General features: G+C 35.9%; 1 protein-coding gene across 1 annotated transcript; it reads right to left on the minus strand.

Annotated features, from left to right (window-relative positions):
• Positions 1–299: 299 nt before the first annotated feature.
• LOC125681613 (thyroid hormone receptor beta-like) lies at positions 300–25,734 on the minus strand. The gene is made up of 7 exons (XM_048921772.2): positions 23,247–25,734; positions 14,298–14,413; positions 7,776–7,917; positions 6,346–6,554; positions 5,813–5,929; positions 2,304–2,562; positions 300–2,164 (listed from the first exon to the last, which is right to left on the minus strand). Exons 1-7 carry the CDS (start codon positions 23,611–23,613, stop codon positions 1,908–1,910), a joined length of 1,467 nt encoding a protein of 488 aa, XP_048777729.1. The 5' UTR covers positions 23,614–25,734; the 3' UTR covers positions 300–1,907.
• Between the last annotated feature and the right edge of the window lie 1,046 nt (positions 25,735–26,780).

The raw sequence follows: 26,780 nt of genomic DNA on the forward strand, positions 1-26,780 counted from the left end.
GTAATAATTGACTTTTCTGATGACGTTTTATGCATTATCCATGTAATAAATGACTTTTCTGATAAGGTTTAATGCATTACCCATGTAATTGACTTTCCTGATGACGTGTTATGTATTATCCATGTACTAACTGACTGCTCTGATTACGTTTTATGCATTATCCACGACATCCAATGCACTACCAGTGTACATTCTATTCTTCTCCATTAGAAACTACCTTTCAAAATACCTTAAAACACACACACTTTGAATTATGTGTAGATTATGTAATCCGTCCGAAATAAATACAAATACAGCAATAAACTGCGCTTACATTTTATTCATCATAAGTTAAAAATAAAATAAATTCAGAAACAAGCATTCATTAGCAAATGCACTACAGCAGCAATTACCCATGGAAAGAAACATGGACACTGGTTTCTAATAAAACATACCAATTGTAAAGGTTTTGATAAAACCCGAAACAAGTGCTTGTGGCATGAAACCAAAGGCGAAGGCAGTGCTAGCTCCTAAACACGTGGCCATTATTTTACTGTAAAAAGGTATACACCGGTTCCTGTAAATAAATACATCAACAATGTTCCATGTGGAAAGAGAGTATTGCATCTCAATCAACGAATTTCAAGCTCCCAATTGATTTGATAGATCGTGTAAAAACTCTTCTCACAAAAAAAAATAATAATAACAGTCTTTTACCAAAATCACAGAATGTAATTTATAGATAGATGAAGACGTTTCAAATTGAGGACTCATGGAAAATGGTTTGTTATATATCATAATTACTATCATACACGAACAAAATAACAATGATAAACATAGCATTTATTTAGCTGGGCCTTAGTAACTGTAGGTGATTAAATGACCGGGGCGCTACTCCTCACGTGCTGTAGCTTTCATTCGGTTTATGACATTATACAATACGTCTTCCAAACTTACATTTATCATCTATAGTTGGCCAAAATGAATTAAGAAGGAATAACACATCTTCATAATTGCTGACTTCCTTTTCAATCTAATTGCTTAGCTCGGTAGCTCTGTAGGTTAGCGTGTCGACTCTGGATCTGTATATTGTGGGTTCAAATCCAGCAGGGGCTTTTAAAAAATTCAGATTGCAAGTACTTTCTTCTAAAATTGTTTTCCCCCACTAAATGGTAAATTTGAAACTCCACTTTCCCGCCATATCAGATTTCTCAGGTGTGTTATTCCTCCTTAATACGAGACTACGCGAAATGAAAACTCTCCCGTACATGAACAGCAAATAACATAATTCAACCCTGTGCCGATCAGGTATGGAAGTTAGCGTCTAATCATGATACAGTAACAACCAATATACAATATGGAACAGTAAACTGTTTACAACAACGAAACAATTCATTCTCTAGAGGTCTAACGGGGGAAACATTCATCAACAACACATAAAACCCGTAATTCTTTGTACACACTCGGAAGGTTTCTAATTTTTGTGTGTGTCTATAGCGAGTACCTGGTAATCCTCGGTACATTAGCACTAACCATTAGACACTACCAGCTGCTTGCACTAACGTAGAGAAGTTATACTTCGCCAGGATACACTGATAGAAGTTTAAATGGCAAAGGTACAAACGAGTTCCCCACTATTAATAGAATATATGTTAGATTTATTATGGCTTCTTTCACAAATCCGAATTCTATGGTACACTTTTCCAATGGCAATTTACCTATGGCAACAGTAGACCACGGAGAAAAAAGGTTTCCTAATATAACACCAACCATTGAATTACTGGGGAGACAATATATTGTTTAAAAACCTTTGGATTTCACGTATCGGTATCAATACTACACATTAAAATCTTCAGTTATATACAGCACCTGTGAAGCTTAAAACACTATGTTGAGGTATATATAAATATATGTTCAAGTGACTCGTTTCAGCTATAGTATGTCTGTCCCTCGTTGAACAAGTCCAATAGCTGCGGAGGAATATCACCTTGGTGATCTAGTCGGATGCACAACACGCGCTCTGCATGACGGGTACTAATAGTGCGAAGATCCGTCACTTTCATCAGAATCTTGGCCCAGTGCACGGGTTGGTGTGGGCGTTTGGTCGCTATGTAACGTTTAAATGCTCCTAAAATGGAATCCTGAAGTTTTTCCACGGCTTCCGGTTCCTTTAAACCTGAGCGATCTGAAATAGAAACAAAGACAATTTAACTACCAATTCATATATCATCAAGGCTACGTTTTAAAGGGAGACTAGAATATATAATTGCAACAGATGACGAGTGCGTGCAACCAAAAGAACCATGGATTTGCTGTAAACTTACCCGACTGCATGAGCAAGACTGATGCAAGTAATGCGAGTTCAGTTTTATCCAGTTTTAGTTTAGAAAGGCCAACTGCAAATTCAAATATTGGTTCAACAAGGAGGCCTAAACCCTCAGATTTGAGTTGTGATTTGTGTAGGCAGACGCCATTATGCATGGTGATGGTCTCTTTTTCCGGATCGTACCGACAGGCGGCGCGCAGACACATAATCTCCATGCAGCATGACTTTAACAGCAGGATCTGGTCGTCCACAAACAACTAAAAAAAGGAAAAACACATTGCATTGATATTGTGTTGACCCCGGATTTACGGACCGCATGCATCATTAAACACGTGATCCCTATAATCCCTATTAAGGCATGTACATTGTAGATACATTTCTAAATCCCTTATCTCCGTGTATCATCAGCTGACCGATCCCATTAGTCGACCCTAAGTGAAAATTTAAATCTATTTCTCTCTCTAAAAATTATTCTCGTGATTCACTTCGACAAAAGCAAATGATTTATGATGAGAACAGATGAAAGCTGGTATAGCCCATTCTCCGCTATTCATGTTTCACCCTTTCTGCTTGTAATTGGTCAAAATCGTATATTTATTATCCTATCTGTCTGTAACTTGGTCAAGCATATTCGTGCAACTTGGTCACATATTTACATGTATTGCCCTGTTTGGCTACGACTCGGTCAATCACGCATATTATAACCCTCTCTGAGTGCAGCTTGGTGATATGGTGATGATATCCGATAAATAAACCATCTAATCTCGATCTTGTCCCTCTTCTTATATTATACTTTGGGCAATCGCCTGACCACGCTTGCACCACTCTACCTCATAATTTAATGCCATGTCCGTTAAAGTGACCGTGCCCCTAACAACCGTAGAGAGTCCCAGCTACATCAGTCAATATTGTATATCTATTGAATAAAATATTGTTTGAATTAAATCTCTATTGACTATTTGCAGTGTAAGGTACATGGAAATAGCGATTCTATTGATTTCCCAGTCCTCTATTGCAAACTAGGTCAGGACATGGTGAATTAGCATAAACAAGAACATCACCTTACAATCCAGGTCGCCGATCTTTATGTCAAATACGTGCCGTGTTACCGGAATTTTTTTTTATCAACTTTGCTTTGCCTGAGTTACCTACTGTGATATATATATATATATATATATATATATATATATATATATTACATTTCTTCAGGGGAATCATTCATTTCATATACATTAATTTTAAATTTGCATTCATATAACATATACAGGGGAAAATCCAGTAAAAGTTTTCATCTTCATTCTACTTGAGAAAGCGGGTGGGGGATAGTCGACAACCACAGCGACTAGGATCACTGTCCCCCGCTCATTTTAAAGCGATTCCTTCAGGCATGAGAAAATAGCTGTCATTACAATGGGTAAAGATATCGAAGACAAACCAATGGAAATAATTTATTTCTTTACCCGTGTAACAGTACCCGGGTATCACAGGGTTGTAAATACACATCAAACAAACCTTATTCCTTAGCACGGTATAAACTACATGCTGTCATAAGGCAGTGGTTGTAGAAGTTTAACTGTACATACTCGCTTTCGTACTTGGGCAACCAGCGAAGAAGCAACAACTGGTACTCTTTTATACATTCTTCGTGATGCATTAACTGTTGTGAGCGGCTAGGTCATCCCCTACCCACATATCATTACTGATCAATATCTTGAATATGGTTCGCCATCTCCACCCCTAAACCATATATTACACATGCGATTCAACATTTAATCTCTATTTTATGTATCTGCTTATTCTACATGAGGCTGAAGTGGATTTCTGTTTTATATCCTTTAGCACCGACTCTTGCTGTTCAGAAGAGTTATTTTATGCAGTATTCTGGGGGCGTCCCTCACCTCTCCTTCAATTGATCAGTATTATCTTAAAACTCTTTAAGATAACTAAGCATTACTCATGTATTTTCAAAACCAACTGCAGAAGTTCTGTTTTGCGTGAATATGCACTCTATTGATCTTGGCTAACATGGGTATATTTAGCGTATGCAGAGTTGCGTTGCACCCAAGTGCCCGTTTAATTGGTCTCTATGATGTAAATTAAAATCCCAAAACAAAAAAGGAGTTCTGGGAACATGGCTTTGGTAGAAAAATGTAGTTTTCGGCACTCAGTTGGATAAAAATAAAAATTCTTATACCTTTCTGCACCACCAATCATATTCCATAAAGATGGTTGAACCACTGCGTGAAATGTAAGAAAAGTTCATGGAACCAAAAAACATCAAGTCCCAATTGTCTCCCGAGATAAAAATTATGAAATTTTATTGCACATTTACAGAACACCACCAACCATATCTCAAAATATGATTCAGATATTGTTTTAAATGAAGGTCTGAAAACGTAGTTCTATGTGCATACAAAAACGGCGTTTTTCAGCCCCATTTTGACGTCCGAGTTAAAATCTCCTTGCATATCTACTGGACACCATCAATCATATTCCAAAAGATAGTTTACCTACAGCGTAAAATGTAAGAGTATTCTAGGAGAGTGCAGGTATGAAAGATGAAGATTACAAACAGTGATCAACCTCATAACTCCCACAAGGTATACAATGTAAAGAAGTGGGCAAACACGGACCCCTGGACATACTAGAGGTGGGATCAGGTGTCTAGGGGGAATAAGCAACCCTGTCGACCGGTCACACCCGCCGTGAGCCCTATATCTTAATCAGGTAAACGCAGTAATCTGTGTGCCAAGAAACGAAAATTGGTATAAATGTAAAGAATGTATGTATGATAACATGGTATTGGAAGCTTAAGTAAAATTACCAGACAATTGAACGCTACAGGCTCCACGGATTGACAGCCTTACACTTCACTGATCAAATTAGCAACAAACGGACAAAGAAGATGTGACGAACTATTGTGAGGGTATGTTCTTCCTCTGGACAGAAGGTTGACAGTTTGTACATGGTTTCTAAACCCATGGAAGATATACATCTTGCACATAAACTTGGCAAAGCTTATAGCGTAATCTGTATGGTATTTCGGTCAGTGATGATAAAACTGCTATCCGGTTAAAAACAGCATAAACAAAATATCTCTTTACATTATAAAGCAGGTGCGCCAATGTAGATCTCTGGCGAGCCTGTGACACGTACTGGTTCTTATACAGACTAAACAGCTGAACGAAAATGCCAAACCATTGATAAACGTCTGCTTATCCTCCAATTAAAAATGTCACATCAGAACAAGATAAGACTGTTGAAACGCGTGTATAGATTTACAAAAAGACTCTCTATTAACTTTTGGGCAATGGGACACATGTTCATATGTATATCCAAGGGGGGGGGGGGGGGGTGCTTTCTCACCCTGGGTTTGTCCAGGGGTCCGTGCTTTCCCTACTTTTTTATAGGAATTATGAGACTGATCACTGTTCCTTATCTTCACCATTTTCATGTATCAAGGTGAGATACAGTGATATACTAGTATGTAAAATCTAGCTACATTACCTGAATAAATCCTGGTACATTTTTGGCAAATTCTACAACTTTGACTATAGAGGGCGTCATGGCTTCCGCTAACTGCTGCCAAGCTTCCGGATCCGACGGGGGCAAGCCGTCCTGGGTCTGTTTCGAAAAACAAAACAGGAATTAAGCATTTCAACACAAAAAAAATACAAATGGAAAGGCAAAAATACCAGGAGATGTTGGTTTGTTTTTTCATTCAGGAACTACAACAACTTCAGATATCTGTTTTCGATATTTCAACTAGACAAGAGTATTTTCCAGGAAGATTCTCGTGAGGGATGGTAACTTGAGGGAATCAATCATTCTATAGATATTGGCTATAGATATTGGATTTATGGAGTTCATGAAGATTTGCGTGCATGTACTGACTAGTATATTTCCTTTTATTAAGAATTAACACGCTAATCCATTTCTATTAAATTGCCCTGCGTATAAAAAGATAGATCGATCATTTTGCATTTAATCACATTGAAGACCAAAATGATGACCCATGTTAAGAAACATTTCGAACTTACTGCATTCTCTTTCATTGGCACTTTGACAACAGTTTGTTCATAAGCTGACGTAACTTCCGCTATAATCGTCTTGTCAGTTTCTGTTAGGGTGTCATGGTTACATCCTTCTATCGGTTTTGTTTTCACTTTCGTGGTCTCTTGTTTTCTTTTTTCTCTATTTTCTTCTATCAGTTTCCTTTTAGCCTTTCTTTGTTTTTCATTCAAAACAACTAGAAAAGGAACAATTTGAAAGATTATGTTTGGAATGCAGCAGGTCAAATTAACTTTTCTCAGAAATTTATTTATACTATAACTTTGTTCAGTAAGCACAATATGGAGTATCCTCCAAAGACTAAATATACAAGATAATTATTCATTAGAACAAGATAGTCTTATTATATCAGGTCAATAGGATGAACCATCTCGCATGACACCACCAGCGGGATATTGAACTCAATGCGTAGGATTACCGACTCCTGGGAGAGAAAAGTTCGGAGTAAAGGTCAAGATGACCCAGCGCTATAATACACGCAGTATGTAATGTATTTATATCCCGGTATTTGCTCTCTGATCACGTGGTTGACCTTAAATCAACTTGTCGATAAGAGATGTGACCTCATTCAGGGTTAAAATTTCGTAGTCCTGTAGATCGGATAATCCTCCTCGTGGTCTTACTTTGATAAATCGTTTTAAATATTTGAATGTTTTCTTGAAAATTCTGTTTGATGGATCGACTCAAACAAATGATTTCTCTCATAACGGCTTGTAAAAACAAGTGTCCGTAACTTAATTACACTACTCCCGTCTGTGGAGTATAGAGTATATTATCAAGGTCTCTATCCATGACTTCATTAGACTCGGTTAAAATGTGCCAAGGCTTGTGACCACCATGTGATAAATGGGACAATCTGATTCGGAAAATGGTAAATATATGACGATAAAACGACCCCATTATACTTTGTGGTGCATTCGTTACCTGGCAACTATCGACCGGCGACCTTAATTTTAGGACATTGGACGGTCTATCGATTTTCCCTGCGTAAAATTTGCTAGACTATGCAAAAATATCATAGCGCACAATACTTTATTCACTAGTGCTGGTGTTTGTTCAGTGTTTGGGCATATGAAAACGTTACTCGTGCATTATCATAGCGCTGGTATGCAACTACAAAAGTCGGCATCAAGAAAAATTTATTACGGTCTTCAACGACTGGGGCCAGTTTATCGTACTATGATACAAAACACGCAAGGTTATGATATTGCACGTCAACAAACAAGGAACAGACTTGGTTCATCCTTTGAACAATCAGAATGATTATCACAGGCGATTGACATTAATATTAAGAGTCTGTATCAGAAATCACAGCATGTAGACAGAACACAGTGGTAAACGGGCTCTTTCTGATTAGGAACAGGCAGAAGGTGCAAATATTCGTGAATTTAGTACTTACGATCCGTTGCCATGCCAACGTTTATGCATTTTCTAAATCTACACTCTTGGCACTGATTACGAGAGTTTTTATCGATCGAACACATTTTATTCCACTTGCAGTGATACTGGAGATTCTTCTGAATTGTGCGACGGAAGAAGCCCTGCAAAACAAACAGCACTCACAATCATTCTCGTCAGTTTGAAACGTAATTTCCAATAACAAATGCAACATTCATAACAAATCGTATCAAAAGTAAATATCTTAAATATTTGGATTATAACATATTCGGGTACTGTGGTCCTTCACAAAACGATAGTATACGTAAATGTGTGTTCATACAGTCTCCCACCTAAATTCTGTAGTACGGGTAGATTTGGATTTGGATAGTACGGGTAGATTTGGATAGTACGGGTAGATTTGGATATTACGAGTAGATTTGGATTGTACGGGTAGATTTAAATAGTACGGGTAGATTTGGATAATACGGGTAGATTTACGTAGTACGGACATATTTGGATAGTACAGGTAGACTTGAATAGTACGGGCAAATTTGGATAGTACAGGTTGATTTAGATAGTACACGTGGATTTAGATAGTACACGTAGATTTAGATAGTACGGGTAGATTTGAATAGTACGGGTAGATTTAAATAGTACGGACAGATTTGAATAGTACGGGTAGATTTAAATAGTACGGGCAGATTTGAATAGTACAGGTAGATTTAAATAGAACGGGCAGATTTGCACAGCATCAAGGAACCACTTCATTGTGATAGTACAAGTGGGTTTCTACCACACAAATGTAGATTCGTAATGTGACCAAAGAACAACTTCATTGAAACAGTACATGCAGATTTTTAACATATTATAACTAATTATGCAGATTTGTTACATGTCATTACTGTATTTATGCAGATTTGATCATTGTTCGTTATCTTCACCTTTATAGGAGTTATGAGATTGATCATTGTTCGTTATCTTCACCTTTATAGGAGTTATGAGATTGATCATTGTTCGTTATCTTCACCTTTTATAGGAGTTATGAGATTGATCACTGTTCGTTATCTTCACCTTTATAGGAGTTATGAGATTGATCACTGTTCGTTATCTTCACCTTTATAGGAGTTATGAGATTGATCACTGTTCGTTATCTTCACCTTTATAGGAGAAATGAGATTGATCACTGTACGTTATCTTCACCTTTATAGGAGAAATGAGATTGATCATTGTTCGTTATCTTCACCTTTATAGGAGTTAAAAGATTGATCATTGTTTGTTATCTTCACATTTTCATTGTGGCATATATAGATTTGTGACACATTTCAACAGTAGATTTAGATTTGTGATACATTGTGACGGTAGATATAGATTTGTGACAGTAGATTTAGATTTGTAACACATTGTGACAGTAGATTTAGATTCGTGACACATTGTGACAGTAGATTTAGATTTGTAACAGTAGAGTAAGATTTGTAAGAGTAGATTTAGATTTGTAACACACTGTGACAGTAGATTTAGATTTGTGACACATTAGACAGTAGATTTAGATTTGTAACACACTGTGACAGTAGATTTAGATTTGTGACACATTAGACAGTAGATTTAGATTTGTGATACATTGTGACAGTTGGTTTAGATTTGTAACAGTAGACTTAGATTTGTAACATATAATGATAGTGGATATAGATTTGTGACACATTGTGACAGTAGATTTAGATTTGTGACACATTGTGACAGTAGATTTAGATTTGTGACACACTATGACAGTCGATTAAGATTTGTGATACATTGTAACAGTAGATTTAAATTTGTGTTACATTGCGACGATAGATATAGATTTGTGACAGTAGATTTAGATTTGTTATACATTATGACAGTAGACTTAGATTTGTAACATATTATGACAGTAGATTTAGATTTGTGACACATTGTAACAGTAGATTTAAATTTGTGTTACATTGTGACGATAGATATAGATTTGTGACAGTAGATTTAGATTTGTGACACATTGTGACAGTAGATTTAGATTTGTGACAGTAGACTCATATTTGTGACACATTGTAACAGTAGATTTAAATTTGTAACAGTAGACTTAGATTTGTAACACATTATGACAGCAGATTTAGATTTGTGACACATTATGACAGTATATTTAGATTTGTGACACATTGTAACAGTAGATTTAAATTTGTGTTACATTGTGACGATAGATATAGATTTGTAACAGTAGACTTAGATTTGTAACATATTATGACAGTAGATCTAGATTTGTGACACATTATGGCAGTAGATTTAGATTTGTGACACATTGTGACAGTAGATTTAGATTTGTAACATATTATGACAGTAGATTTAGATTTGTGATACATTGTGACAGTAGATTTAGATTTGTAATAGTAGATTTAGATTTGTGACACATTATGGCAGTAGATTTAAATTTGTGACACATTGTAACAGTAGATTTAGATTTGTAACACACTATGACAGTAGATTTAGATTTGTGACACACTATGACAGTAGATTTAGATTTGTGACACATTGTGACAGTAGATTTAGATTTGTGACACACTATGACAGTAGATTTAGATTTGTGACACATTTATTGTGACAGTAGATTTAGATTTGTGACACATTGTGACAGTAGACTTATATTTGTGACACATTGTGACAGTAGATTTAGATTTGTGACACACTATGACAGTAGATTTAGATTTGTGACACATTGTAACAGTAGATTTAATTTTGTGATACATTGTGACGATAGATATAGATTTGTGACAGTAGACTTAGATTTGTGACACACTGTGAGAGTAGACTTAGATTTGTGACACACTGTGAGAGTCTATGTAAATTCGTAATAGTGATTTCTTTGTTGTTTGTTTAAATGATTTTTTAAGTTTACGTTCAAGACATTATACTCATTTATAGACGTCACCAGTTGTAGGTGACCAAATTGGCGTTCGAGGTCGTAGCAGTGAGGATTCTTTAAACGGGACCTCCGTTTTTGAGGTCATATCCCAAAGAGCCTTGTTAATGAGGAGGACGTGTCGTGGATTTTTATCACAGAATTAAGAACCAACTCATTGCCCCTGTACATTGGTATTTATACAACAGTCTCACAGATACTGTATCAACTGAAAAACGTGCAATCAATTTGTGATTAGTGTCTTTGAACTTTATCTCTTTGCCGTTTTTTCCTCATGTTTTGGGGGATGACTGTAACCTAAACAGTTTATATTTTGTATCTAGCTATGGCATGCTATCCTTCATCGCAGATCTTGTCCACTGAATCAAAAATAATCAACCCTTTCCTTAATAAACCATTCACTTAATACTTAAAATCACCCCTATACTCTCTGCTCGAGTTATGAAAGCCTAAGTATTAAATGAGTGCTTTATTAACATGATTAAGGAAATAGTTTAAATAATTTTTGATTCAAGTGCCTATATTGTTGAGCTAAGGTATTGTTTAGTTTGAGCATGCCCGATGTGTGCCAATATTGAAATATTTTTGTATAGTTAGGAATGTGATGATATACCATGCTTATTTTTGATTCAGTGGAGAAGATCTGCGATGATATTGCAATAGTTCATAAAATTGATCCGCATTGCGATATAAATTTAGTGTATTCTATGTTGCTAATTTTCTGGTGTTTTTCAAACGACTAATATGAATTCTCATATTGATCGTAAATATTTTCATTTTTACACAGCTGGTTTTGAGGGTGGATGTATTTTTCTTTTTATCTATGTTTCATTATATGACGTATCTCTGCAGAATGGTAGTTCTCCGAGGAGGGGGGGGGGTGTTGAGATACACATGCAGATAGACATAACGTTGTGTTAAAACCTTCCTTTTTAAGTCGTTCTGGATAGTCAGTTTGTACTCTAAGTACAAAAAGTACACAAAATAACATTTTATCTTTGCTTAAGATGAGTAAACATCCCTTGTCGACAGGTCACATCCGCTATGAGCCCTATATCTTGATCAGGTAAACGGAGTACTCCATAGTCAAAATCAGTATGTAAAGAATGGTATAACTATTGGCATAAAACACGCCAGAAAGTATTCAATCTAATGACATGTTATATTTGCAAATTACATCACAATAACGACCACCGAATTTACGATAAAAATGCTGACTTCAAGCGAGACTTTTCAAATCCCTGTAACACTAACTTATTTGTCAGTAGGCTGCATCGTTTTAGATTTGTCAGTAGTCTGTCTCGTTTTAGATATCCTTCGATATAAATTCTCTGCTCTTTGCTGTATGTATTCAAATGTGAAAAAACCCCAAAATTTCCAAGTTGTTTTTGCTATTTTGAAGAGAAAATGTTTTGCAGCAGACGGTGTTTTAGAAGAAACCTTTGAAAACTGCAGTACAACTCAATAATTAGTAGTGCTTTCTATCAGTATCTTTTACATGGGAGACGAAATATAGACACCAGGAGTTCTATGGATTAAGTATTAACAGATTAGTATCTATAAATAACATATACTTTGAAGAAGTGTTTTGCAATACTGAGTAAATATTTAAGAAAAGGTCTAGGCTAACGTCATGCAAAAATGGCATTTGCAGCTGCCTATGTCGATAAGTTCAAGTCTTGAATTTCTAGGAAATAGCGATGTAGATTTCATGAGTTTAAAAAATGTTTCAGATTGAGGAAATTTTCATAGCAATACAGGAAGTTTTTAAGTGCAAAATATATCCGTTCTCAGTACACAAAAGTAACAACAGATACAAAAAGATTATTTACAATGAAATTCGTGTCACAGTTTGTTAGATTAGACTATTTTAATTCATTTTATTGTACATCTGTTTTTGGAGATTTAATCATGCTAATCAAAACAAGGTTTATTCTAGAAACAGTAAAACGGTGAATTTTAAGTCCAAAAAGTCAAACTCAATGTACATGTATGAAATGTGAAGATAACGAACAGTGATCAATCTCATAACTCCTATAAGCAATACAAAATAAAGAGTTGGGCAACCACGGACCCCTGGACACCAGAGGTATACATCTCAATTTTAAATGATAGAAATAACAGAAATATCTTTCTGCAAAAACGTTGTTTAGACTTTCATGCTCTGAACATCCTTACTCCCATACTATTTTAATTTAAGCAGTATTTTATTCACATAATGAATGTTATTGGGCAGCAGACACAGCCTATTTTAGCCCTATCCCTAGCCCTGACTAAAACATGCCGTCGTTGATTCTGCCCTACATCTAGATTTTATCCAGTAAAATTGGGATGACAAAGAACCTTGTGCATATGTTAACTCATTTTTGGTATCACAGATATTCTCATAATCCTGTTTTGTTTTCGTGACATACTTCGTTGGCAGATCAAAGATGGAAGGGCGTGTTGCAAGTACCATACAGATTAAAGCACAATTTATCTCATTTAGAGGACAAAAAGGTATGAAGGATATCTAGTTATATTCTTTAACCTAAAATATGATTGCAATATATGAGTCTCTTTGGCGGAATTATGGGGATATTCTCTTTCATCTATGCTTTGTATCAAATCTTGAGAAATCCTTTGACTTCTGGAAGCTTCACATCCGGTTCTCGGTAAAATTATCCCGAAGTGAATCTTGTTACAACATTTTCTCCATCCCCTTGTAAAACCTGTTAGAGGGTCCGATTCTTTATATCATCTGTAGAAATTGTGTACCAGTTACCATTTCATTCGTTCTTTTCTTGCATAATACAAAATAACATCTACCAGCAGGATTTCTAACACCGACTGTGATATCAGATGTCGAAGCTTTCTAAGAAGAGAGGGCATTTAGACTCTGCTGATAAAGAAGATGGGCGAACAAGGCAAGGGAAATACCCAATTATCGAAAATAAATACTATAAACATATTTTCTATCATATATTTTTCTTGTAATAAACTTATATATTGTCTTGACAATTTTATCGTTTGACTATATATAAAAAATCGGCAAAAATAGAATATATAAGTCCTCCCCCTAATGAAAATAAAAGAGATATTAGAGGTATCAAACCCATTGCCTAAAATATAGGGATTTAAACCAAGCAGTATATTCCATGTTCAATGTAAGGGACTCGGAATATTTTTACAAAACGCTATTATTTTGAGCAAGATTTTTTTTCTTCATTTTTCATCTATAGTGGGTCATTGCTCCATCTTTTTGAAGACGGCAAAAATATACGTCTTTAAATTCCCATAAGTATCTGATTACAAAAACGAGAGTTGACCCACACACGTTGAAATTTAACAAACTCGACTATAAAATGGTCAAATTTGACAATTATGATTGTATTCTCATTTTCAAATTCTGGCATTTCAAATAGATTAATTACCCGGATGTTTCATTTACAACTTGTGGTATATAGACATGTTTTAAAACCTAACTCTTTTTAAGAGTGATTTATTTTTGGGTGTCTTTCCTGCACCCACCCGTAGACACTTTTCTCGCCTTGTTCACCATCTTTAATGAACTACTGTTGGCATGCAATTTTTTTGTCACACATTTTCTGTCCATGAAGTTTGATTTTGACTTACCTTACAGCCTTCACAGGTCATACATCGATAATGGTATCCTGTGGCCGCGTCACCACAAACAACACACGGCTCTGGTCCATTACTCAGGTCCATGTAGCTGGGAATGTACGGAGTCCCTGAAATAATTTTTTTAAAATAAATTTTATACATGTTTTATCTATATATGTAAATCATATACTAATATTCACATTCTGAATGTAACAAATATGCGATTTATGACAAGAAAGGTTTGATGCTAACATTTCTATTTTCCTATTTGAAGTGCTACATGACTGCATACACGTATTGGTATTGAAGAGGTATCTGCTCTTCCGAGGAATCAGTTTGATAAACAATAATTATTGCTATTTATAGAATATTGTTGAGGTACGTTTAGAGTTCTTGGTTTTGGTATACACTGTGCATTTCTCTTTTTCTATCAAATGGAGGGAGGAGAAACTTTTAATTAACATAATTTCATGAAAGGGAAAAAGTTATTGCGTTTTGTTTTAACTCCGGTGCAGGTGATGTACGTGCAAGTCTTCCTTAAGATGCGAAAATACAAGATAACACTGTCTAATGAATGGTATGGTGTCTAACCCATTACACACTTTCGTTGCATCCACAATCTTCAATCGAAAGTGAAGTAACATTATGTGAAGTACAGAGTGAGGTCACAGAATACGCATTCTCTCTTTTAGTTTTTGTCCGAGAAGCCGAAATTCGTTTAGAAGTGGAATACTCCGTTCATTCATCAAATAAGAATAATGTGTGAACTTGATATGTGTTTAAATTGCCTAGTGCAACTGGCATCGATATTTTGAGCAATTTATCATTTAATTAAATTACTTTAATGTTCTTACTGAAATTAATTATTAAAGAGATATCTAATCTACGTTAACAGTAGCTCATTGTTGAAATTCTCTAGATCTGTCTTACAGAGAAATGTTTCACATTCAGAGATGACCCTCTATCTATCTATCTAATCTATCTATCTATCTATCTAGAGAGAGAGAGAGAGGGGGGGGGGGCACAAATTCTAATAAAAGAGAGAGGTTTTAATTGATGGAAAGAAATGTCTTTTCCTCGAAGGAGACATCTCTCATGATGTTCTAAAAAGATATGTCGTACATGAAAAGATGCATCTTCTATAACTTTTGATATCAATCTAAACATTTTCCTCATTACATATTATCAAAATCTAGTAAACAGTGCTTGTTGTTAACATTTGGACCTTGCTTTTCTCATGTTTGTTGTTCGATGGAGACACACACCCTCCCCCTTCATGAAATTCTTGACCCTGACCCACACACCCATCCCTACACGATCAGCAGTCAGCACGTGCAGTATTCTCTAAGCGGAAAGTAATGCATTGATTAAATCACAAATCTTGTACCAAATAAATCAATAATGAAATCCTCTGATCGATATCAAATAATAAATGATGCGAAGTACATACATTTGTATATGTAATATCAATCTAAACACCACTATGTTTAAATCAACCACCTCTTATAGTCCACTGTGTTGGGGTATGTCACTTGTTCACGGTATATTTCACATAGTTCCGTTTTAAATAATTCTTTATTTGACTTAGTCACATTTCAAATAGCTTTAATTCCTCCTCTACTGGGATAATTAACTAATTATTCGATGTATTGATGTAAACTTATAATTAGTAGTACATGTATTTCAAATTATTCTCATGGTGTACAAAAATGGTAAAATTCTAATTAAATTTTCATTTCTAAAATCAGCTCTGTTGTAGGTGACATGACAGAAAGTGAGCTACGCTATTTTGTTCTTTCTATTTTCCTGTACGACACAGACTTATCCGTCCCTCCTTTATTTTTCCTGTACGACACAGACTTATCCGTCCCTCCTTTATTTTTCCTGTACGACACAGACTTATCCGTCCCTCCTTTATTTTTCCTGTACGACACAGACTTATCCGTCCCTCCTTTATTTTTCCTGTACGACACAGACTTATCCGTCCCTCCTTTATTTTTCCTGTACGACACAGACTTATCCGCCCCTCCTTTATTTTTCCTGTACGACACAGACTTATCCGCCCCTCCTTTATTTTTCCTGTACGACACAGACTTATCCGTCCCTCCTTTATTTTTCCTGTACGACACAGACTTATCCGCCCCTCCTTTATTTTTCCTGTACGACACAGACTTATCCGCCCCTCCTTTATTTATTTATTTATTTATTTTTCTTTGGAATTCTAATCCAGAAATAGATACATGTATATTTTTAAATATAAATACATTTATAGGGCATTGCGGAATATTACTCCATCCTCACTGTTTTTACATTCTTTTTTATCTTCTCAAAAGAAAAAGGAAGTCGTTGATGTTTATTTAGACTGGTTTCTGGTAATACCATATTTTCCAAACCAATCGATGTAAAAATAGTAAGTGCCGAATGATTACAAACAAAATTAAGTCAGGTTTATTTCACGCATATTTTTTTATCATATAAAACACAAATGTTGTTAGCACCACCGGTTATCCATACAGATTCGTGTCATGCGATTAATCAATAGACCTACAAACTTTTAACAGAGTGCATCGCAGGCCAATGAACTCCGCTTATAAAATGGCGCCAGGCGGGATGTCGGGCACGATACGTAACACTGCGTCACGAGCCTGCTGGACGGATAGAGCGAAACAGAATCCTCAGAACGGTAAGTACTATGTATAAATTTAATTCTGTAAGTAGTATAAAGTATCTTATCACCTCTATATGTATTCATACGCAATGTCTGTGTCGTCATTCAGAGTATGTTTACTAAATCAGCTGTTTATTATGTCCTATTTTATTTACTTTTTTTGGTGTGTGTGTGTGTGTGTTTTCCCTCCCTTTAGTGAACATTATAAAGGGTTACTTTCTTGTCCTCATAATCAAATCAATTAAGGATTGTGTTTGTAATGAAAACAATTTAGAGAAATAGATATATTCAATAGCAAAGATCCGGTCACCAAAAGTTCAATGGGTCTTTGACCGATGGATTCCGGTATTTAGAATCGTTGTGAACTTGGCGGATCTAAGTCAGGGGTGTGTATCTTGTGCAGGTGTAACAGAACAGTCTCCTGGAATTCTATGATCCTAACACGAAAAATCATTCTATTGTCGTACCTGGTGTAGGCATTTATAAACATTCCCGGTGCGTGTTCACTATACGCGCACGATGAGTCGAACTGGTCTTAACACAAACAGATCATTTGATGCATGATACATTTGTATCATTGTTTTGTGATTAAATGTTGATGTCGAGAATTTTTTTTATTAATTTTAACTAATGTTTTTAAAATGGCCATTCTATACTATTCTATGATTGCTTACTCCTAAAGTTGGTCATCTAATATAAAAAAAAAAAAGAAAAAAAGGAAGTTAATTCATGTTTTCAAAACAGAATATATCCACTTAAATTGTTCTTTTTGAAAACTTCGTTTCTATTTACATCCTAAGCAGATCCACGGCGTTCACTCTGTCTTGCACCAAGACTATTCAAACAATATTTTATTCACAAAATGAATGGTATTTGGCAGCAGTCACAGTCTGTATAATGACCATATTTCATATCTAATAAATGGATGGTGGAATATTTGTAATCATGGTATCATTTTGAAGGGTTCGTCAAATAAAAATAATCCACCATAGGAATTTTCAAAATTTTGTTTACTGCTTGATTTATTTCACCTAGAATTTAACATTGAAGTATATGGGAAAAGCATGTTTATTACAATATTTTAAAAACAAATTATATTTTCATACTAATCTCTTGGTAGAAAGTTGCATACACTTTCTTTTTATGAAAATATGAAATAAAATTAATCATTGACCACACACATTTTTAGAAAATTAGATTTTTCTTATTTTTACAAAGGGCAGACAACTCTTCCAAAAAAGTGTTAAGTGCAAAAAGGTCAGCTTCTAATCATTTGCCAGTCATGTGAATTTCATCTGCTTCACGTTCATCATTATTTAACAATGAACATTTATGTTGATCTAAATCCTTCAAAATTGTTCATTATCCTTTCATTATACAAGGAATACCTTAAATCCTAAAAGTGCAACAATTCTAGGCATTTAAGGTGGCTCACTTCACCATGATAGAAGAACTCATTAAGTTACGTGTACGAACTTCTGATTCTTTGTATACATGTATATTATATACAATAAAATACGTTCAAATCAGCACAAAATGATTTAATCATGAAAAATATGATGATATGTAATAAGTACGTATTTCAAATAGAGATCACTGTCGGATTCGAACCCAATACCTTATCCACTGAACTACGTATTGACATGCAACCAAATCGATCGATACAAGTCATTTCACAAAACATTCGCCACTTTGTGACGTAGTGTCATGAAATGTATAACTCACTCTCCAAAAAATACTTCAACGGGATTTGCACTTGCTTTGACTTACTATTTTGTGAAAAACAACCCGATGCTACATGATTTGCGGGGGTTTTTTTTGGGGTTTTTTTTGTTTGGACTGGTGTGTGTTGATGTTCAGATATCATGGCCACTCACAAAAGGGTAGAAAATGGAGGTCATTACAATGTTCTGTCATATTGTGATTTCCCTTTTTAAATTTACTGGGTGGATGTAAATACAATACATTTACACTCACCCAATAAATTGGAAAATAAAATCATACGTTATAATAGTCCTATAGATTTTACATCTTCCAAATTTTATACAGCAGATATACCCCCCCCCCCCCTTCTCTCTCTTGAGTTTGAAAAGGTGTTCAGAACAGAATGAATTTTATGGCATGTGTCATTTCAAATGAGACTTTTTTAACCCTTACAAAACCATGCAACCGTGATACACACAGAGAGACTCGGCATCAGGTTAACATCGCGCATAAAATATAACTGATGACTCCTTTTCACGGTACAAAACCCTGCTGCCTTCTTTCAGTTATATTTATATGTAGGATGTTCACAAACGTGGCCTCTGGCCATTGCCTGACATTTTTCTTTACTTAAACACCTCTCGTATCCATGAATATTCAAATGAAAACCAGCGTGCCGTGTATGATAAATAAAATGAAACGGCCGCTTTGTCCTTTCTGGGTCACACATAATTTTTAGCAGAGATTTTTGTATTGGCCACCAAGAGCCCCGCACGTCAAAGCAACCGCGTAGTTGATGAGCAAAACAGATATCGAATTTCATCAATAATATTACCTATACATTATCGACAGAGGTAATTACTTTATGGTCAAATTACATGACATTCTACGACTCTTGAACGAATTCCAATGCTTTTTGGCGTTATGTGAAAAATCATTAATTAAGATGGACGGGACCAGTTCGTCCATTCATTCTTCACAATTGGCTCTCGGCCTAGTATGAGCCTAGTCTAATTGCATTTCGTACTCTGCACAATGCCTCATCAATCGTCGCCTCTTATCCTCGTTTTCCACTGCCAAACCTTCGCGTCACCCTGGATTCTGTCTTCCTTATCTTTCAAACTCTTGCACAGTGGTCTCCTTATGCAACTTTTCTGAAACTAACGGTCTCTCTTTATTGACTTGACAACGGATTTATAGGCGAATTGCGGATTCGTCGAGTGAACTAAACACTGATTATAGCATAAACAAACTTTAAATGTTCCCTAAATCATTGGAAAAATTGTCCGTGAAATCTGGAAAACGATACATTTATGATTTGGATTTCGAAAGCCTAGGTCATCCTACCACACACTGACGAGAAGTTCGGGAAGTGTTTCTGCTGTGTGATGGACACCAACCCCCACACAACAAAACCAAACCTCGAGCAGCTGTTTTCTTTTTCGTTTTGTTGCCATTCTTATGTACATATAGATTGTGCAGTATATTTGAATTCCCGATTAATAATGATTAAATTCCACAAACACTAAAGTACAGCCATTAGAGTAGATCGGTTTTGTGAGGGTCAGCCCCGAGCACCATATCTCTAGGTTTAAAGGGTGGACTTTGGACTTTATAATAAGGATTTATATACACGATAAAAAAAAAAAAAAAGAATGAAAGTCTTACGCATACTCGCTTTCCAATTTAAATGTTGAAAAGGGTTATAATTTATGTAGCTCATTGTGCCACTGTTTTTAAAACAACGAGAAGAATTATAAGCAGTTTTACTGGCTGTGGATAAATATGGTCAATGCGGTTCAGTTTGGGTCACAACTGATGTTTAGTTCAAAGAGTTCGGTAACTAAAAAAGTTGTACAATTCGAGGAACGTCCGTGTCATCGTTTAATAATTAGATACGTAGCAGAGACCGACTTTTTCTTCCAAAAATATGATATTCATACATCTCTCTAGCAAAATTTGCTTCAACTTTATTCCCTCAACCTTTATACTCCGGAGATTTATAAAACCCTTGCAATGGTCTATCCCTCCATTAATAAAAGCTTGGAAAAAAACCTACCACAACAACGTTCATTTACATGTTTAATGGGGTATGGCAAACGGTTTTCCTTGGTTCTACTGAATCTCTGAAATTCGCCTGCCTCGTTTGTGGGATTATTATCGTTTTTTATACTTCAGCATGTCAAAAGTAATGCTACGCGATCTTCATCTCAACCCTGAACTTAGGCGGTCTTGGCAATAGTGATAGAAAAGATATATTTTATGGCCGATTTCAGGGGTCCAGCTGTCCAGCTCTTTGGATCCTATGGGCAGACTGACCTCCACAGGATCACCTACTGCTGACAAAGGATGCGAGACGCCTTCCAATTGGCTCGCTGAGAGTCAATCCGACCTGTCAGCGTTTTATTTTTTCCTCATTTGAGAATGATTTTTGTTCCAAAAATGAAAAATATTTGCCCCTTAGAAACTGACCTTTACATGTAGTTTAAGTGCAAGGAACGTGGAAACAAGATCTAGTTTGCAATCCTTGCATAAACTACACTATAGATTTGCTGTTTATTCTAAACTATGATATTTGTAGAATTAATGGTAGGTCATATTCCATCAATTATTGTCTTTCACACTTTTTAATAAGGGGGTGGGGTGAAAAAAGAAAAATGTTAACATGTATAATCTGTAAAATTCATCACGTAAACGTGGCTTTGCCATTTAAGTGTATTTTTCACTCGGCAGGTGTGCTTGGTTTGAAATGTTTCTAAGCAACAAAAAAATTGTCTGTCACGTCCAACGGTTGACCTTTACTCCGTACCGCGACACTTCTACACAAAAGATAGGTATATAACTTGATACATAATGTAAACAAGCGGGCTAGACAATCGACTACTTCGATGACCTTAATTAAGAGCGCACCTGCGTGGTTTGGCCGCTCGCGGGTCTACATGGAACAGTGCATGGGACAAGCTAACATAGGGTCCCGGACAGTCTCTTGATAACTGTGTTTATTTTTGAAAACGAGGTGATCAAAGGATTAATAATCATCTTCATTTTCTCTCTATTCTCTATAATTTTGGTGTGTCGTTTAATGGTAACTTTCATTTCCGTTCCGTTGACTGGCTAAAGTAATATACAAAGTTTCAACAAACTATATATATATAGTTATATATATATATATATATATATATATATATATATATATATATATATATATATATAGATAATCTTTTTAACAATATTTACTTGTGGTAAATTATCATTTCGATATTGGCATTGTTAATCAAAATGATAAATCAAAATCGATTTATTCCTCGAGTGTCAAAGTCCACGGTCAGACTTTGTATCGTCGCGACCGTAAACATGCTAGATTACGTAACCTACTGATTACGTGTTACGTTACGTGATTAATTAAGTCTGTATTGATATATATATATACATCCCCACCAACTGAGTAATTTCCGTTCCAGATCGCTGACGGGAGATAATGCTACATACTCGGACAGAAAACCGACACCTCCATCGGTGTGGCCTTTATTTTATTCATTTATTTTTATATCACTAAATATACACATAAAACACAATATTACAGAAGAAGAAATATGTAATCATTTTAAGAATATTTTTTTTCTTACCGAAATGATAAAAGTGACAATTTATGGTGCTGCACTTGTGCAATCAAAGATGGAAATGTAGATATCTGCGTAAGGTGTTAATGCGGTCTGAAATTGTACACTTCTGTAGTCTACTTTAATTCTGTATTATTCACATATGTGTAGTAGATACAGTAAATGGGCGCACTTCTGTATATATTCTTTTTAGAAGAAAGTACACGAGTTTCCATTGTGCAACATGCAAGAGTGACCCACCATCTATTATTCTAAAACACGTTATAAAAAATTCTGTATAGTTTGTACAGATTTAAATATTACTAGAACGTATATTAATGGAATCCCATCTTTTAATCATACTTTATTGTTGCATTTTAAGCCAATATAGACATTTTTAAAAATTCAATAAAAATACCCCCCAGGTATTTTATTGGAATTCAATATAATAACATAAAATTACCCCCTCCCCCGAACTTTCCTTCAAATGTTCATGAAATTGATGTACTTTCGTGAACACCCGGTAAGGTAAAAATTTCGCTGACTTTTTCTGCGTATCCTCCGACCTTCATGGAACTTTTAAAACACCCTGTCTGCGTGCTATATAAACCTCCTTAAATCCCTATGAAAGTTAAGAGTATGGTAGAGGTGTTAAAGAACTCCATTTGCAATCAATCTCATCATACAGATTCGCTTTTCTATATACTAGTATATTAATTCATATATCTCTCAACTGTGTAATTTAACGTAGTTTTAGCACAAGGACGAGTGAATGCTTCTTGTTTGTACAAAGACATAATTTACAGTATTCAACAGTTCTGAATTAGCAAAGGGCGTTACCATCCTTTTCTACAATGCATCTATTGGGAGTGGGGGTATATGTACTATATGTAAATCTGAAAGAATTTTCGTGTGATAAAAAAAATCCCTGTAAAATGAACAGTCATACTCTCCATTTTAATTTTACAGAATGGATCGGATGACACTCACCTTTCCTCTTGTTAGCCGCCGAGACATCGCCTCCCCCAGCATCTGACGAAGCCTGAGACGATGAAGGCGACGATGATAAGTTAAAAGATGTAGCACTGATGGGAGAAGGCATGGATGAATTGTCCGGACTGGACATGGAAATAGAGGACAGTCCAACCGGACTGGACATAGAAACAGAAGACAGACCAGCATACGACTTGGGCCCAGCTTCACAGACACTATCCTCAGTCGGGGATGGTCTTTGTGGCAACACAACGTACGATGGAGTAGGTGCTGTGGGCATCATGGCAGATGGAAAGTACGGCAAATATCCGCGATTCACTCCGTCCACAAATTCATTATTCTCACTACTTAACTGAATGTCCATTGTGAAAGAAAAAAAAAAAAACCCAACGTTCCAAGGTAAATGTGCGGCTGTTTACACCAACGAATGATATCACTACTACCTATCCACAAAATCCGAAACTGACCAACTCAAGGTCCGCTCTCATCGATCGAATGCTCGACACTACGCCATTAATAAAAACACATGTAACCGTGTTAATTCGAGTTGAATTTCTAGGGGTGGTGGGGAATACTCTATATCCTTGTTTACTCGGGCCCCCACACTTGTGTGTCTACGGCATGGTCAACAACTATAGAATTTGACTAGCCGATGTGATGTAACGCCCCAGCAGTTCAGCGCTGGTCGGGTCCACTATAGAGCGAGGGGGAAATAGGTCAGTTTACGATTGGTCATTTGATTATTTTTCGATATTTTCTGTGTGCAAACGGACATGCATCTAATCCAGTACTTTACAAAGGCATATTGCAATGTATAGGAGGAGTTTGATCAAGCAAAATTTTCAATATTTTCCGTTTTTCCGTATTTTTCCTGACCTGGCCTTTCCTTGATTTTCTGTCCTGATTCCATCCACCATACAGCCTGGTCACTGTTATGATGGAATCGTCGAGGGTAGGTCAGATTGACCGTGAATGGAAAAAAGAACAAGTTCTCAGATAATTGCACATTATTCGAAGAAATCTCTGGATGGAATCGTAAGTTGGACAAAATCGTGTAGTTGGTAAATGTTCTTGCAAGAAATATGTTTCAGATATTCAGCAAATTCTATGACAATTAATTAATTGATAACCTGGTTCCCCCATATCTATTCTAGTGGAATACGCCATGTATACTAAGGCCATCGAAGGACACGAGTTATTAGCCAGTAACCGCGATGGGGTTATAGGGCAGAGGCTGTTAAATACACATGTAAACATTAGCACGTGCAGATTAGACTTACGTCACATCTGACAAGACTGGCGTGCAGTATATTATGTCATCTGTCTTGATCGCGACAGATAACATATGTGTAGTCGCAGAGTTAATTACTAGCATTTTACGTCATGTACTTATGTATAATTGATAAATTCGGGGATGGGAAATACCCTTTAAATTACAAGAAATTATTTGTGTTTTTCATTCTTGTAGAAACATACAACATATAACTATATGTTTATAACCACGAGGAAACGGGGCTTAGAAGCTTAATGGTGTTATGCGAAAACATATTCCCAATTTATCTGTTTATGCAATATTTTTCAGACTCGGAATAATTTGAAGGAGATGAGATCTTTGTTCGATATTGCGTAACATTGGATCACTCGTCAGCATGACCTACCCGTGATCACGGGCGAAATTTACCTTTATCAGCATGATGTAACAAGTCTAGAAAGCTAACACTCTTATACATGGTAGTGGAACCCGACAGGAGTTTATGTAATCTCGCCCTTACAAACTTGCTGACGATGTATATTGAACAAAAGATGGACTCAAACAGGTTGTGCAATAATCCACCAACGGTTTGTTTGTCTAGGTTTCAGGGAGAACGGTGGAAGACGGCTTCCAGACGGCGGATAATTACCATGAGAACCTGGTGGCGATAGATAATGTTAGGACATGTACTAACGCGACCGTCTGTTTCCCCCAGCCAAATCCATAAAACACGTCAGGTCCCCGAACAATGATCAAGTCAGCAGTACCAGGTACCTCCTGTAACAAATTACTATTTCTTACCAAAACAGTGTTTCAATGGCGTCCAAAAGAAGTTACATTTATTTTTTTAAGATTAGCCATTTCACCACAACACGTGCTGAATAAGATGGCGGCTGCTATTGTTACTTTATGGTATACACAGTCTAGTGTCATCCTACAGATGATAGACCCCATTTCACCTCCATTTTAACAGGCTGATGTATCAGAGACCCGGCCGAAACTTCCGTATATAGATGTATAGAATTGTACTGGAGTGAAGCGCAGGGTCCGTCTGATACGTCAGCCTCCCTCCTAAAGAACAATAACAATGTAAAGACTCGGAACACAATTCTCAGATGTACAAATTGTTTTGTGATATATGTTTCCTGAATCATTGTCTCATTCGTTTACATGAATGGAGAATACTTATGGTACTAAATTGTGAAGTGGATATGAATAAAAAAATATCTATAATACGTATTTCCAGTGTTTTGCCTTTGATTTCTTTAGTAGTTGTGATGATAACCATTTCCTCAGTTGTGAACAATGTGCGTATGAATCTTGAAAAATATAGTACCTCTATTTTAACGAAAGATATGAATGTAAATGGTTTTTTAAAAATAAGACATGGGGAGGGGGGGGGGATGCAATCTTTCAGGTCAGCATACTGCGTAAAGCGCGTTTCACTGACTTAAAATACTAGTAAATGGAATTGATGTAATTTTTGGAAGTTTTTTTTATGATCAGACAAGGATGTACATACTACTATTTTTTTGTGTGTGTGTTTGTAACCACGTATAATTGTGTTAATTTTTATGAGACAATTTTTTATCATTTCTATACAACTAATTACACTTGTAATAGTGTGAGTGTTCGTATGAATGCTATTGTCTATATTGATTATAGTTTGTTGACGCAGGGCTCCCCAACCCTGGCATTAAACTGATCAACTGTATTGACCCCCCCCCCCCCCCCCAAAAAAAAAGATTATCGTAATTTTACAATATAATCATGCAAATGTATTAATTATCGTTTAGCTTTTTATAATTATACTATTCTACAATTATGTATGTTGAAATAATGGTAGGAAATGTCTGCTTTTCCAAATAAACGCCCGACACAATCATACATATAATTACACACTGTTAAACGCTCCTAATCATCCTCCTATAATTAATCACTGTTAAACTTTTCAATAAGGAATCCTCAAATTATATTTTTACGTTTTCGCAGTCAAAAAACTGCGGATAAACCACGAAAGTACTAGAAAATTCTGTCTTTGTGAACTTGGATAGAAAACAATTCTGAAAAACTCTGTTATGTATATAGATATATTCTTATTTTCACAAACTTACAAATATTTTAATCTCCTTTCATCATCAGTTATATTTGTTGTTTGTTCTCTAACTGTTTCCCCCCCCCCCCCCCCCCCCCACACTAGAATATAAATGGCATTGCCCGGTCTCTCCTCTAGTGGCCTCTAACAATATAGACGACTAAAATGTTAAGGTCATCAAATT

Source organism: Ostrea edulis, chromosome 2 (genome assembly GCF_947568905.1).
Source record: "Ostrea edulis chromosome 2, xbOstEdul1.1, whole genome shotgun sequence".
Taxonomy (NCBI): domain Eukaryota; kingdom Metazoa; phylum Mollusca; class Bivalvia; order Ostreida; family Ostreidae; genus Ostrea; species Ostrea edulis.